Source organism: Nelumbo nucifera, chromosome 4 (genome assembly GCF_055504915.1).
Source record: "Nelumbo nucifera cultivar China Antique chromosome 4, China Antique-T2T, whole genome shotgun sequence".
Classification (NCBI taxonomy): Eukaryota; Viridiplantae; Streptophyta; class Magnoliopsida; order Proteales; family Nelumbonaceae; genus Nelumbo; species Nelumbo nucifera.
In genome coordinates this window covers 60,721,572-60,737,117 of record NC_142652.1, presented here as the reverse complement: position 1 = coordinate 60,737,117, position 15,546 = coordinate 60,721,572, and the positions used below count along the sequence as shown (strand labels likewise).

General features: G+C 38.2%; 1 protein-coding gene across 7 annotated transcripts in view; it reads right to left on the bottom strand.

Annotated features, from left to right (window-relative positions):
- LOC104589782 (helicase-like transcription factor CHR28) overlaps nucleotides 1-15,546 on the bottom strand; it is an 81,197-nt gene that overhangs the window by 27,975 nt on the left and 37,676 nt on the right. For 6 of the 7 annotated variants that reach the window (XR_734016.3, XM_088903378.1, XM_010248215.3 and 3 more), the window contains 3 exons: nucleotides 6,946-7,161; nucleotides 633-1,229; nucleotides 123-332 (listed from right to left, as the gene is read on the bottom strand). Coding sequence is in view for 6 of the 7 variants with exons in the window: in XM_088903378.1 (XP_088759504.1) it covers nucleotides 123-332; nucleotides 633-1,229; nucleotides 6,946-7,161 (1,023 nt within the window). In the remaining variant the exon portion in view is untranslated. The remainder of the gene's footprint in view (nucleotides 1-122; nucleotides 333-632; nucleotides 1,230-6,945; nucleotides 7,162-15,546) is intronic. The other variant, XM_010248219.3, reaches the window with a different exon arrangement.

The following is a 15,546-nucleotide window of genomic DNA, read 5'->3' as shown; positions in this document are numbered from 1 at the left end:
AATGCCTAGCTTATTAGTGAACAAAAGTTATGACACCCAAAAGTATTGATAAAAAAATTATGAAACCCAATCTTGTTAAAAAAGGGGGGGAAAGAGGAAAGAAAGTGAAAAATAGCTTATACCTGGAGAGCTAAAATCCGATCTTCCACCGTATCTTTAACAGTTAAACGTGAAACAGTTACTTGACGAGTCTGCCCAATTCTATGCGCCCGATCAACAGCCTGATCTTCTGTTGTTGGATTCCACCAAAGATCAAGAAGAATAACATGACAAGCAGCAACCATGTTTAAGCCAAGGTTTCCTGCTTTGAGTGACATCAGCATAACAGTCACCTGCAATAAAAAGTATAATTTGATGTAAGTAAAAATACTATAGCCATAACCGAAGCCCATGGTAAACAACAAAACATTATGTCAATTATATGTTGGTACATAAATAATGAGCACCCAAAATAGTAGCAACATGAGACTCCTACTAATTTTATTTACTCTCTGAAGACTTTAAAGCCCAAATTCCTATCCCAGTTTCCCCATGAACTAATCTGCTAGAACTTTGACCAAGCTCCAGTTTGCCCACCAAAAAGAAAACATAAGCAGCCATAACCACTTGATTATTTTGTTAGGGAGTCAAACCTCTGGATCACTATTGAAATCTTTCACAGCCTTGTCTCTCAAAGCCAAGGACATCGTCCCATCAAGTCTTCTGTACTGGATAAAAGAATCTTTCAGTGAAATCTCAAGTAAGTCCAGCATCCTAGTCCACTGGGAGAAAACAATGGCCTTGGTTGTTCCTTCACTTCGAGAGTTTGAATCTATCTCCCTTTGTTTTGCAGCATTAACCTCAGAGAAGCACTGCTCCGAGTGTGTAGTTTCAGAAGATAAAGAAACTTCATTATGCCTCCATCCTTCAGAATAAATTTCCGCACTTGACTCTTTTAATTTACAATGAGACAATAGAATATCAAGAGCAGCTCTGATTTTGGAAGAACTATATATATTCTGTGGAACTACAGATTTCTCAGCAACTTCAAAAGCATTCTTGGAATAACTACCAAGATCATCAGAAATAGAACTTCTTAAAGTAGCTCTAGAAAATACAACATCAGAACCAAGTTGTTCTTTGCATTGAGGAGCAGGGCATGTGTTATCATCACCCGTTAAATATTCAGATACACACTGATAACAAAAGACATGACCACATATCGTAACAACAGCATCCTCAGGTAGGTCCTGCAAAAGTATCAGATGTCATAATGGCCCAGAAGGATGGATAAAAAGTTTACATATAAAATATTGTACCTTCAAATAAGAAGAACTAGTTGGTTGTATGGGAGAATATCTAACATTATTAACAGAAACAACACTTTTGCAGTTCCTCATCTAAATATCATTACCATTGTTGCATGGACTCTCCTAAATGGATGAAGTGTCCCCTTGGACAAGTGCCAGTTGACGGCACTCCATGGACAGCTAATGTACACGATGGCTACTATTTTTTCCTATGGAACGTTGATAAGTCACAAACATAAGTAGTATGCACTATTGCACTTTTCCTTTAGACATCTAAATACATGTCCTTTCATCTTGCTGAGTCAGACTTCTGGACATATATTAGATTATGAATTTTGTGCCAAAGTCCATGCAACACTGATTATGCAACTCTTAGCCATTTACTTTGTAGCTATCCTTTTATAGGGCCACCATAATTGTTGGGAAAGGTATCCAAGAGTTGCATAAACTCATTCTTTATTACAACTCTTCCATTTTGTAATAAACAAAATTTGGAAAGGTAAAAGCGAATAAAAATATCCTCTAACCAACTCTGCATGTGAAGGAGCAATCACACTCAAGCATAAAGGAAATGTACAAAAGAATACATGAACACCATAAGGAGAATCATATTACTCATAAGTAGATCAGATACTAGAGAAAACCAATGTCATCTCCAGCTTCCAAAATTTGATCCTCTCAAATTCGTTGTATTGGGAAAAAGTAACTGAATTACATGAGAATGAGAAAAAGAGTTTATATAACTCCATTATTTCAGGAAAGAGTAAACGAGTTATAATAGAATGAAAAAGGTGTTTACATAAGAGTGTACAGATCTGCACAAGATATAGACAAAAAGCAGCTCATGCCTAAGAAAAGCTACTTAGGAAAGGTGCACTGAATTAGGGTTGCAACTCGGGCGGGTTGGGTGGGGCTGAAGATCAACCCAGGCCCAACCCTAAAGAGACAAACATTGCACACGGGCCTGGCCCAACCCAAGGTGGAGCCCAAGCTTATCAACCTAGGCCCAACCTGAGCTTAACCCATTACAACTCAGGATAGGTTTGGGCTTTGGTTGGGCCAGGTTGTCTTGGGAGAGTTGGTTGGGTTTGAAAGTATTTATGTATATATTTTTATATATCCATCTTTTATTGGGCTTTATGGCCCAAATTAAGAGTGGAATTGATTGAAAATCTGTACAAATTTCATTTGCAAATGTACCAATACATATTTTATACTAGGGCTGTTCACAAAATGGTAAAAACTGACCAAAGTGGTCTGATTCGACCAATTTTGTAGTTTTCAAAGACAGTCTTTTTCGGTTTAGAAAACAACAGAACTCGATCGTTTAGTTCGGTTGTGGGTTATGCTTTTATAAACTGAATCAAACCCAACCTGAACCGACTTAAGTAACCCAAAAAACCTAACATCTTACCTATTCCTCTTTGCATACAGTTTTGTCTTTTTTTTTGATAAATAACTATCATTAAAACTCATTAGAAGCAAAGGATTACATCTGTTACAAGCATCCCAGTGTGAGGCACAAGGTGCAGCCTCACTTTTTAACAAAAATATATAGCAGATTTACAAATGGGCCCAGTACATCTGATCCCTAGTTACCCCTTGCTTAGCTACAGAATCAGCCAGTTCATTGGCCTCCCTTCCCACCCACTATATAATTAAAATCATCTGTTGTGTGAGCCATTTGAACTTCTTCATTTCATTTCTGTAACACCAAATCACAGAATCAGGGTTCTTTAGCCAACCCACCACCACCTTGGAGTCCCCTTCTATCATCAATTTCTCCACTCCTAGATCTTTTGCAACCTGAATGCCTTATAGGACTGCATATAGTTCTGCCTTTAAAGAGTCTCCATGTCCCATTGGTCATGAAAAGATGGCTTTTAAATTTCCTTCCTTGTCTCTTACAGCCCCTCCTATGCCAAACGGACCTCGGTTGCCTTGGCTGCTCCCATCAAAGTTTAGTCTCAGCCAATCTTCAAAGGGAGGATTCCAAACCGACCTTGCTTTAATTTTTTGTACTGCACTAAAGGCTATGAAGCTCCAGTTCCTCCAGATAGCATCAAAAGAGAAACATTTGAAGAGGTCCAATGTATAACCTTGGTCATAACACACTCCATAATTTGTTGTTTACTTCTTTCCTTCTCTTGGAAGATTCTTGCATTTCTTTCTTCCCATAATGTCCAGATCACTGCTGCTCTAGTGCATCTTCCCATAATGTCCAACCTTGCATACAGTTTTGTCTTTGTAAGTGTCACATGTCGGCAAAGTTGGTTAGTCTTTTCTTTTGTTTCTATTTGATTATTTCTGCCTTTTACATGAAATATTGAAACAAAGAACTTTTCTGTATCCATTCTTAATTGGTTTATTCTTCTCCATCTGTTTTTTCAATTATTTTTTAATTATTTTTCTGTATAGTAGATCCCAATCTTCTTATTGGAAAGTACGTGATGTGTCAATGATGACAATTCTCAGCCTAAAATACATATTTCAAATGTCCAAAAGACAACCCAATTATGCATTTAATTCAAAGCTAATGTCTAAAAGGCAAAGGCTATCAACAATGATTTTGGTTATGTTTAATTCAAAATGGATAAACTAATATCAATCAAAATATAATAATTTCTTTTTATTATTTTCTTATTTGTTAGGGTTTAATCAACATAGACATTGCTAACTGTTGTATTGAACCTCAAAGACTTACTTTAAAACCTGAACCGATAAGGAAGAACTTAAAAGAAAAAGAAAAAATAAATTGTCTAATCAACACTTCTTCTTCCTCTTTTCCAATAAAAAAAAATTGGGGTTCAGCCCCTATATTTTTTTATTTTTCTTTTCTTTCTTCTTTTTCTTCTAACGAATATGTTCATTTTCTATACTTTAACATGAAGTTTATACTTTTCTTATGAAAATTACAGATATTTATTAAGGAAATATGACTATGGAACCAAGGGAACTACCCTAGGATATATGTTTTTTACTTAAAAACATCCATCACCTAGGCAACTAGAAGACAAGGTGCTCCTTGTCAACAAGCCTCACCTTGGCACCTTGAAAACTATGACACAAATGTAAGATTAAAGAGTGGAACAAAGAGCACTTTGAAAGAATTGAGGAGAGGAAATTATGAGTAACTTCCCAAACTGAGCATTTGGATAACAAGGAGAGTCAAGGGTTGTTAAGAGAAGAAGACAAGGTCTTGAGATGGCTTTTGTAAAAAGTGTAGAGAAGATGGGCCGAATGGCCCATAGGTTGTTTATTCTTTCTTGTTATTTATGTTTCTTTTCTGTAATGGGCCTTATTCTGGGCCCATCCTGTCTATATTAAGTTCTTTGTAAATTCTTGCCCACCTAAGGGCCTCCTTGTAATTATTCAAATATATCTTAATAAAAGAATGTTAGGGTGCTGAGAGATTTGAATAATATAGACAGGATGGGCCTTAGGTGGGCAAGAATTTACAAAGAACTTAATATAGACAGGATGGGCCCAGAATAAGGCCCATTACAGAAAAGAAACATAAATAACAAGAAAGAATAAACAACCTATGGGCCATTCGGCCCATCTTCTCTACAAAAAGAACTAGAAGAAATCTTGCTGAGGGAAGAGATATGCTGGAGGCAAAAGTCAAGGCACCAATGGATTAAAGAGGGGGATGGCAATACTAAGTTTTTCCATGCACTTGCTAATGGAAGGAAGAATTTCGTAGAGAAATTAGAAGTGAATCGTGAGATTCTAGTTGATCAAGAAGAGACTGCCAAGTGATTTGTGGATCATTTTAAGGTAGTATTTAAAAGGCAAGATGATGCAAGGGTTACTATGGATGGATTGAATTGGTTGAGTTTGAACCCTAAGTTGGCAAGTGTTGGAAAAGGATTTTCAGTTGGAGGCTAGTTGGATTTAAGGGTGTTTGAAAACATGTTATTATTTGGTTGTAATTAATGGGGTGGTTAGAAATTTCTTTCCAACCACCAGAGGTTTGAGACAAGGAGGCCCCCTCTCTCAGTCTCTCCTTATTTATCTTGGTAGCTAAGGTTTTCAGTATCTTGAGAGCTGATAGTTTGGATCTCTTTAGAGGTTGGAGGGTAGGGACGGAGAGCACAATTTTGACACACTTGCAGTTTGTTGATGGTATAACCATTTACTTATCAAAACTATTTAAAAGCTATGGCCACATTTAACTTATAAGAATGTGTGTCTCTACAGAACTATTCCATATCTCCTTCAGCATCCATCCACAATAGTGTTGTTTAATGTGTGGTTGCACAGAATTCACCAACCAACCCATACAAATATAGTTTTCCTGTATCCCTTTCTCATAAGTAGGATTGTCCTCCTTAGGTTTCTTCTTACCACCTGTGAGATTCCCCACTCCCAAACCAAGTCTGGATTTTATTCCGTTCTTGAGTTCCGCTTCAGATTGTTCCTTTAACCCAAAAACTGCAATATGGAGTAGTTTGAAAACAAAAACAACCAACCAAACCTTCATTACTGACCTCCAAGTGAGAAACCAACAAGAGTACCACTAGTTCTAGGGTTTCAGACAACCTTGCAACCTGGGAGAATAGGTAAAACACCAGCTGCTCCATCCAAGAGTTCCAGAAACTTGTCCAAGTTGAATCGATCTCAAAAAGGCTTCAAGAGAAATTCCCCAATGCTTAAGTGCCACTCTAGGTCAAACCCCTTAATCTAAAATACTTCTCTAGTCAGATAGGGTTTGAGCTGAATCTCCAAGCACCAATCTTGGGGTTCAAAACTAATCAAAAAATTCTCCAAAAGCCTCCACAAATGAGGCCGCATCAAACACTTACAATCAGCAACTTAGTTCTCCATACACAATACCAACTGGAAGGTGTATGTGATTAAATGAGAGAAAAAGAAAACTTTGGATGCTCTGATACCAAGATGAATAAAACAGAAATAAGAAAAGGTATTTAATCAAGAAAAAGAGGTGTTGCAAGAGAAGTAGGAAGTCAGAGCAAAAAGAGAGAAGAAAGTAGAAGAGTGTGACGGAGAAGAGAGAATCATAGTCCTCTCCAGTCCCCTATTCACATCTTTTATTAGTTTCACGATAATGAATAATAAATAAATACCCTTAACAGGGCGGCTGGTAATAAACATAAAGATAAATGGTTGAGTTGATTCCATGAAATGAGAACATGCACAAGGAAAAGCTGTACTAAGACTTTGCCTTGGAGAACAGAGAAGAAATTTCCTAACTCTCAGTTATTCATTTTTCTGGACACCACAATAAGCTTGTTTGCCTTGGGGAACAGATGTTAAATTTCTTTAGCCTTCAGTTTTTTATTGCTCATTCTCCTGCTATTATTTCATTAATAAAGTTTTCCTTGATCTGTTATCAATCAAAAGTTGCTTCTAGAGATAACTTCATGAGGAAATAATCTATTGATATTACACCAGACAGGTCACCTCCTTGGAGATTATTTTATCAACAAGTACCTCATTAAGATTAAAATGCGGACAAGTCAACTACTTGGAGAAAAATCTTGAGTAATTTTTTCAACTTTTGTTAAGAACACAATTGGTTGAGCATGCACATGCAGCAGCAAGATCACACTTATTTATTGGGATTAAAATAGAATAAAAACTTACAACGGAACAAAAAATTACGAGGTTTTACAAGGGGAAAAAAACTTACACTGCATACACTACAAATTGTAGTTTCCAAAACATTTAATAGATTAATTAGCATTTCCCTTGGGAGTTTCCTAGCCATCTCAAAGGAAGCTTTTCCCACAGAATCAGAATGAAATCCTTTAACAAGACAAGGATGGTCACAAGCCTGACGAAGACGCAAAAGCATCAATAAAATATTTGCATAATTTTGGTTCACTGTGCCAGCATCAGCATATTCCTGCAAGGTAATATTAGTAGCTTCAAGAATAAGCATGAAAATATACATGTTTACAAACTTTAGAGTACAATGGAAAACACAACCTCAGTTCACAATAGATGACAACTTTGACCATGCAAGTGCACAAGAAATTTGTAATCTATGAAATGATGGCTAAACGATTATGCAAGGGAAACATATAAAATGTATACAATTTTCTTATAAAAGATTTCTCAATGTAACTTTTGTATCTGTAGAGAACACTAATGTGGACCCCACTAAGGTGGTCCCCACTGTTCGTATGTCAGCAATAAGTTATGATTAGGATTAGTCTTTTATGATAAGATTAGGATTAGTCTTTTATGATTTCAGCTTTATCTTATCTTGCCATGTAAGCAATTCAGTCCTTTTATAAGTATCTATGTATATAAATTTAAGAGTGGGACGGCTGTTTCAAAACAACCAACTCTCTCTTTTCTCAAAGTCTCTCTCGAGCTCTCTCTCTCTCTTCTCCCTCTTCTTTCCTTATTCTTTTCTTTTTTTTTTTTCTTCTCTTTTAAGTGTTTGTTCATTCTTGAACAACTACTTGGTATCAAAGCATTCGATCTAGGGTTTCTCATGTGGAATTAATTCAACCGACCACATGAGAATTATTTAGGGCTGAAAGATTTTTTTCATTCGACTGATTTTTGGAGATTACAAGAAGTCTTCAACAACTGTCCAAGGATTGGAAAGTGCTCCTTGTAATCAGGAAGAATCAGAGAAGAATTAAGTGATCAAGGTTAGGTCTTTGATCAAGATTGGAGGTGCCAATCAGATTTTTTGGTTCTCTCATCAAGACTGAAGTTGGCGATCAAGAAGATTTTCTCAAAGATCAGTTCTGTTTTCAAAAGTTTCTGGGGTTGATCAGAATCAAGATCAGTTTTGAGCAAAACTGAAGTTGGCGATCAGAATTTCAGGAAGACTTTTGAATCAAGATCAGTTTTTCAGAAATTTCTGGGTAAGGTCTTATTCCTTCTTGAGGTCAGCAGCAAGGATAGCTTAATTTGTGAGGTACGGCTATATAGAATTTTTTTTCTTTTCTCTTCTAGGGTTTTGTAGAGAAGATGGGCCAAATGGCCCATAGGTTGTTTATTCTTTCTTGTTATTTATGTTTCTTTTGCTGAATTCATCCATAGGTAGTGTTGGCTGATTTGCGGCTGCATTGAGTTCACAAGCCACCCAATGACAGTGTAATTTTCTTGCATCCACTTCTCATAGGATGGATCATCTTCTGGAGTAGCCTTCTTACTCCCGGAAATGAATCCCCACTTTCCTCTACTACAAACATGAATCTTTACTGATTGTGACCATGCCAGATAATTAGTTCCATCTAGTTTAACTGTGGTCACAGTCAATAAGGAATCATTTGGAGTTCCCTGAACCAGTCCATATTCAGCACCACTTTTGTTTTCAAACTCTGAGGAGTACATCATGTAAACACTCTAAACAGAGTTCAGCCGACCACAAGACAATATACTGAGTTCAGCCTTCAAGAAGTAATCAGAAACTCCTAGGCACTGTGCACTCAGCTAAAGTACCTTTTCAAGGCTGTGCACTCAGCCAAGAAGAGTAAATACCAATCGGTATTGCTGAACAGGCCTTTTCACAAACACAGTGTGGGCAATAGAGACAGCCCCACTGTCAAGGAAGAGAAAAGACCCCAAGAAACAGTTCGTACAGCCCCTTAAAACAGCCAAAATATGAGTAACAATACACAACCTTGTTACAAGGATGTTTCGGCAGGTTTTAACAGTCCAAGAAGAAGAGAAAAAACAGCCTAGAAATTTCTAGGTTAAACCAGATTTAATGCAGTCGAAGGTAGTATAGAACAGCTAGGGTTTTCGGACACTTCAACAGTCCAAACACAGTCGAAGATAATATAGAACAACCAGAAACTGAGCACAACTTACAATTCGAGCTTCAACAGTCCAAACACAGTCGAGCTTCAAAAACAGAACAACCAGTCCAAACACAGTCGAGCTTCAATAGTCCAAACACAGTCGAACTTCAGAGCAGAAAATTGAGCACAACTTACAGTTCGAGCTTCAACAGTCCAAACACAGTCGAGCTTCAAAAACAGAACCGAGCTGTTCCCCTTCTTCTTCCCCCCCCCCTTTTTTTTTTCTCTGATTCTTCCTGGCCACCGAACCCCTTCCCCAAGAGTTTCTAGTCTTGGGCTCGTCCACTGACCTCCAAGAATCAAGCAGTATGTGACTAAGCTTCCAGCCCTATGATATTCAGGTTCAGATATGCTCTGGTACCATGAAGAAAACTGAAGAGAGGAGAGAGTGAGAGTTCAGCAATGAGGGTCTGAGAATGAGAGTTTCGAACCTACATTCTCTCAGCACCCTAACATTCTTTTATTAAGATATATTTGAATAATTACAAGGAGGCCCTTAGGTGGGCAAGAATTTACAAAGAACTTAATATAGACAGGATGGGCCCAGAATAAGGCCCATTACAGAAAAGAAACATAAATAACAAGAAAGAATAAACAACCTATGGGCCATTCGGCCCATCTTCTCTACAGGTTTTAAGAGAAAACCCTGAAATCCAGGACTGTTACTGTGTCCAGATAATCTGTTTAGGAGTTCTATACCCAGTTCTGCTGAAACCTAGGCCAACTGCTATTAGTTCTCAGGTTCAGTAGGCTAATCGATATAGTGATACAGTGAATTGGAAAGTTTTTTTACTAAATCTGTTTTCTGTTTCTAGACCTACTGTCGTTAGTTTTCAAACCCAGTAGGCTGATTGTTACAGTAAATAGAAGGTGTTTTTTTGCTTAACCCCTAACCAAGAATGGAGTTCAAGAGCCAAGGGGAGGGTGTTTTTGGAACTGGCTCAGGTAATATGACTGAGAACACTTTCCAGATTACAACTGTTAAGTTTGATGGGTCAAATTACTTAGAATGGGCTCAATCAGCCATGATGGCCATTGGGGGAAGAGGAAAACTAAACTATTTGCTAGGGGATATGAAGGAACCAACTAAGGGGGATCCCACTTATGCTAAGTGGATTCAAGAGAATTATTTGGTGATGACATGGTTGTGCAACTCTATGCAGCCACACATCATCCGAAACTACTTATGGGCAAAAACAGCTAAGGAAATTTGGGATGTTGTGAAAGAAACCTACTCTCAACCCCTTAACGTTGCTAGGGCTTATGAGCTGAAATGTGAGGTTAAAAATCTCAAGCAAAGTGAGAAACAAGTTTCTGTTTATTTTTCAATCTTGAAATCCCTGTGGCATGAAATTGACCACCTTGAATCAATTGACAGGGAAAGTCAGAAGGATGCACAGACTTACAGAAAGAAGATTGAAACTAATAGTGTTTGAATTCCTGGCTGGTCTAAATTCTGAATATGATATTGTGAGACAGCAATTGTTGACAAGAGACAGTATAACTCTATACCAAGCCTATTCCTTAGTACACAGCGAAGAAACTAGGAGAAAAGTTATGCTACAGCAACAGCCTTTTGAATCAGCTCTGGCAGCAGTTAAGCCCAAATCTGAGGGTGATAAGGAAAGAGACATGAAGGAAGCTAATAAGGACCTAGTATGTGAGCATTGCAAGAAACCTAAACATACTAAAGATACCTGTTGGAAGTTGCATCCACATCTAGTTCCAGCAAAACTCATAAACAAAAAGGGGAATGCAAATATGGTTGTTAACACTGATAGTACAACCTCATCTAGCACAAAAGGTACTCCTCTAGACACCCTAGCTTCTGTCCGAGCTGCTCTAATTCAGCTGGAAAATGAAGTTGGTAATTCAGCTCCACCTCCTCAGACAGCATCAGCACCCCCTACCTCAGCTTTTGCTCATAAGGGTAATCGGGCCTCAGCTCACCATGCCTCAGCTACAGGTAATACAGAACATTATGGATAATAGATTCAAGAGCATCTGACCATATGACTGGCTTGCCATCACTGTTTACTACCTATCACTTATCTTCCGATAGAGACAAAGTGCCCATTGTTGATGGCTCCCTCATTCCTATTTCTGGCAAAGGAGACATCAAGTTGTCTAATGCCATTTCCTTCTCTTCGGTTTTGCATGTTCCTAAGCTTAGTACTAACTTGCTTTCAGTTAGTAGCATTACAAAAAACCAGAATTGTTCAGTAACCTTTTTCTCGGATTGATGTGTTTTTCAGGATCTGGAGACAAGGAAGGTGATTGGGACTGGCCGTAAGGCAAATGGAGTTTATCTGCTTGGAGAGAGTTCTCATTGGGAAAGATAGTGAGACTAAGAGGTCTTGTGTTTCTCAATCTGTTGATCAGGCTATGCTTTGGCATAATAGAATGGGTCATTTAACTTTTCGGGCTTTGAAGAGTATGTTTCCCAGTTTATTTGAATCTATCTAGATGTCTAGATTGAAATGTGAGAGTTGTGAACTTACAAAACACTGCAGGACAACCTATTCATTAAGTAATAATAGAAGTAATATTCCCTTTGAAAGTGTGCATACTGATGTTTGGGAACCTTACCATACCACTGCCATGGGGGGGTACAGATATTTCCTACTGTTTGTTGATGATTATACTCGTTTTTCGTGGGTTTATCTCATGTGTTTTCGAGATGAGGTTCCAACATTAACTCAGATCTTTCTTTAGATGATTTTAACCCAATTTGGGGTCCAAATCAAAATTTTTAGATTTGATAATGCGAAAGAATATTTTGCAAACCCATTAGCCTCCTATTTGCTTGAACATGGGATTATCCATCAGAGTACCTGTCCTCATACACCACAGCATAATGGGGTTGCTGAAAGAAAGAATAAACACATATTGGAGGTGGCTAGAAGCATTATGTTTACCTCCAATGTGCCTATACGTTTATGGGGAAATGCTATTCTTACAGCAGTATATCTCATCAATAGGATTCCTTCACGGGTTCTTGACATGAAACCTCCATTTACCCTCTTATATCCTGATAAAGAGTTATTTATCGTTCCCCTTAAAACCTTTGGTTGTACATGCTTTGTTTAAATTCTTGGCCCTCATCGTTCCAAGTTTGATCCTAAGGCCTCACAATGTATTTTTCATGGTTATGCACAAAATCAAAAGGGATATTGCTACTATGAACCTACTTCTGGGAAAAGATGTCTCAATGGATGTCACTTTCTTTGAAGATCTACCCTATTATCCAAGGGTTTCTCCTCAGGGGGAGAGTAGTGAGGTTGGGATTAACTCATCAGAAGTTCCTTTACCTGTCCCATTAAGTGAAGAGGGGTGTAATGGGGAGGGTTGTCAGAGGTGCAGGGATGTGAGAGTCTATCACAAACGATGGAGGCAGGTTGATTTTGGTCATCAGCAGTCCAGGCCGGCCCTAGTTCCTTTAGCAGATCCAGATCCAGGTACCACAGCCTCTTCACCAGATACTACAGAAGAGAGATCTTCCACCATGGAGCCTTCACTTTCATTGAATGACCTTGACCTTCCCATAGCAGTCCGTAAAGGCAAACGCCATTGCACCACATTCACAACTCACTGCATTTCCCAGTTCTTGTCCTATGAACATTTGTCTCCCTCCTATAAGTCTTTTCTTGCATCAATTGCTGAAATTCCCATTCCCATAACAGTATAGGAAGCCTTGTCAGATCCTGAGTGGAAAGATGCAATAAAAGTAGAAATGGATGCCCTAATCAGAAACAATACCTGGGAGATGGTTGATCAGCCTAAAGAGAAGAAACCAATTGGATGTACATGGGTGTTCACTATGAAACATAATGTTGATGGTTCCGTTGAAAGGTATAAGGCCTGATTAGTTGCAAAGGAAATTACTCAGACATATGGTATTGATTACTTGGAAACTTTTGCACCAATAGCAAAGATGACCACTATCAGAGTCCTATTATCTCTTGTAGCCAGTTACTCTTGGCCGTTGTATCAGATGGATGTTAAAAATGCCTTCCTCAACGAAGACTTGCAAGAAGAAATTTACATGCAGTTACCTCTTGGATTTTATGGTACAGAGACAGGAAAGAAGGTTTGTCGGTTAAACAAAGCCTTGTATGGACTAAAACAATCGCCCAAAGCTTGGTTTGATAGATTCAAACGAGCCCTTGAAAGGTTTAGATATGTACAAGCCCAGTCAGACCACACCTTGTTTATTAAGAGAGTGGATTCTTCCTTAACCTTGTTTGCTGTATATGTGGATGTTATTGTAGTAACAGGAAATGATAATAGTGAGATTGAGTCCCTTAAGCAACTCCTTCATCAAGAGTTTTGAGGTAAAAGATCTGGGAGAACTACGATACTTCTTGGGCATTGAGGTAGCCAGATCCAAGCATGGGATTTTTGTTTCTCAAAGAAAGTATGTTCTTGACCTATTGGAAGAAATAGGAAAGTTGGGTGTTAAGCCTGCTGACACACCTATTTAACAAAATCACAAGATCAGTGCAGAGGGTGGAGAGCCCCTTGAAGATAAAGCTATGTTCCAATTGTTAGTTGGAAAACTTCTCTATCTTTGTCTCACTTGACCCGATATCAGTTATGCAGTTAGTGTGGTTAGTCAGTATATGCACTCTCCTAGGACTACTCACCTCCTTGCAGTTGAGAGGATACTAGCATATTTGAAGAGGTGCCCAAGTAGAGGCATTTTATTCAAGAATAATGATCACATGAAGATAGAAGTTTACATAGATGCTGATTGGGCGGGGTGTGTTGATGATCAAAGATCTACCTCTGGATATTGTGCTTTTGTAGGAGGTAATCTTGTCTCTCGAAGGAGTAAGAAACAAAATGTTGTTTCTCATTCCAGTGCTGAAGCTGAATATAGATCCATGGCAAATGGTGTAGCTGAGATTCTATGGTTGAGATCATTATTTGAGGAGTTAGGTATTGTTTATGAGAAACCCTTGATGTTGTATTGTGATAATCAGGCTACCATCAATATAGCCCATAATCCGGTACAACATGACAGAACTAAACATATTGAAGTGGATCGACATTTTACCAGAGAGAGGGTTACATCTCAAGAAGTATGCCTTCCATACATCACCTCCGACATGCAGTTGGCAGACCTTCTCACCAAGGCGATTCCAAGGAAGAAGTTAGAGGCAGATCTATGCAAGTTGGGAATGACAAACATTTATTCCCGACTTCAGGGGGAGTGTATAGAACACTAATGTGGACCCCACTAAGGTGGTCCCCACTGTTCGTATGTCAGCAATAAGTTATTATTAGGATTAGTCTTTTATGATAAGATTAGGATTTGTCTCTTATAAGATTAGGATTAGTCTTTTATAATTTCAGCTTTATCTTATCTTGCCATGTAAGCAATTCAGTCCTTTTATAAGTATGATACTATGTATATAAATTTAAGAGTGGGGCGGCTGTTTCAAAACAACCAACTCTCTCTTTTCTCAAAATCTCTCTCGAGCTCTCTCTCTCTCTCTTCTCCCTCTTCTTTCCTTTCTTTTTTTTTCTTCTCTTTTAAGTGTTTGTTCAATCTTTGAATGACTACTGTATCAATAAAATCCAACAGTTGGAGATGCATAAAAGTATTCTATCAGTACGTAAATAACAGTTGACTAGACAACGGCTAAAATCAAGGAACTGAGTAACCATTTGATCTGATTTGTTCATGTGAGCTCTTTCCATTTGATTTTACTGCCTGTGATGAAGGTACAAGGACAAACCATATGAAATCAACTCTTTGTTCAGGCTTCAGAGTAGTCATCACTTTACAAGGGAGGACAAAACAGCTAGGTGCTACCAAACCTCCTTGACTACAAAAGAAAATTATTAAACTGGAACATAATATATGTATCCTGGATCCTTGTTCTGAAGAGTTTCTTGAGTATCATCTCTAACATTCTCAATCTCAACGAGATGGGGATTATCATATTAATTGCAAACAGAAAATGAAAGGGATGAGTTCATGTTTTAGTGAGATCTATCTCAGGGACAACCAACTTCATCATCTAATTGTTCTCCGTGAGGTCCCTCAGTGCTTGATAATGCTTAACTAGACTTGATCTCCCAAGGGAGCGGAAGGGAGTAGAAGGATCAAAATTCCAGATCTAATATGGTTGCCACCAAGCCTAAGAGAAGTGGTCCTCACCTCATACTAGGTCTTCACCAGAGAAAGGAAGATTCTACTTCTACTGCACAGAACTCTTGTATCATGCAAAATAAAAGCTTTTACCTGATAACTTGGTGGACAAAAGAATGGATAAGAAGTGCAATTGCAAATGTCTTCAGCCACATGCATCAAAGGATTAGAGATTTTAAACGGAAAAAAACAATGACAAAGAACAATGAGATAGTTTTGAAGAAACACTCAAATGACAACCACTAAACTCAAAGAACCAATCTGACATCGAGTAACAAAACAGCCTCAAAAACAAAACCGGCCA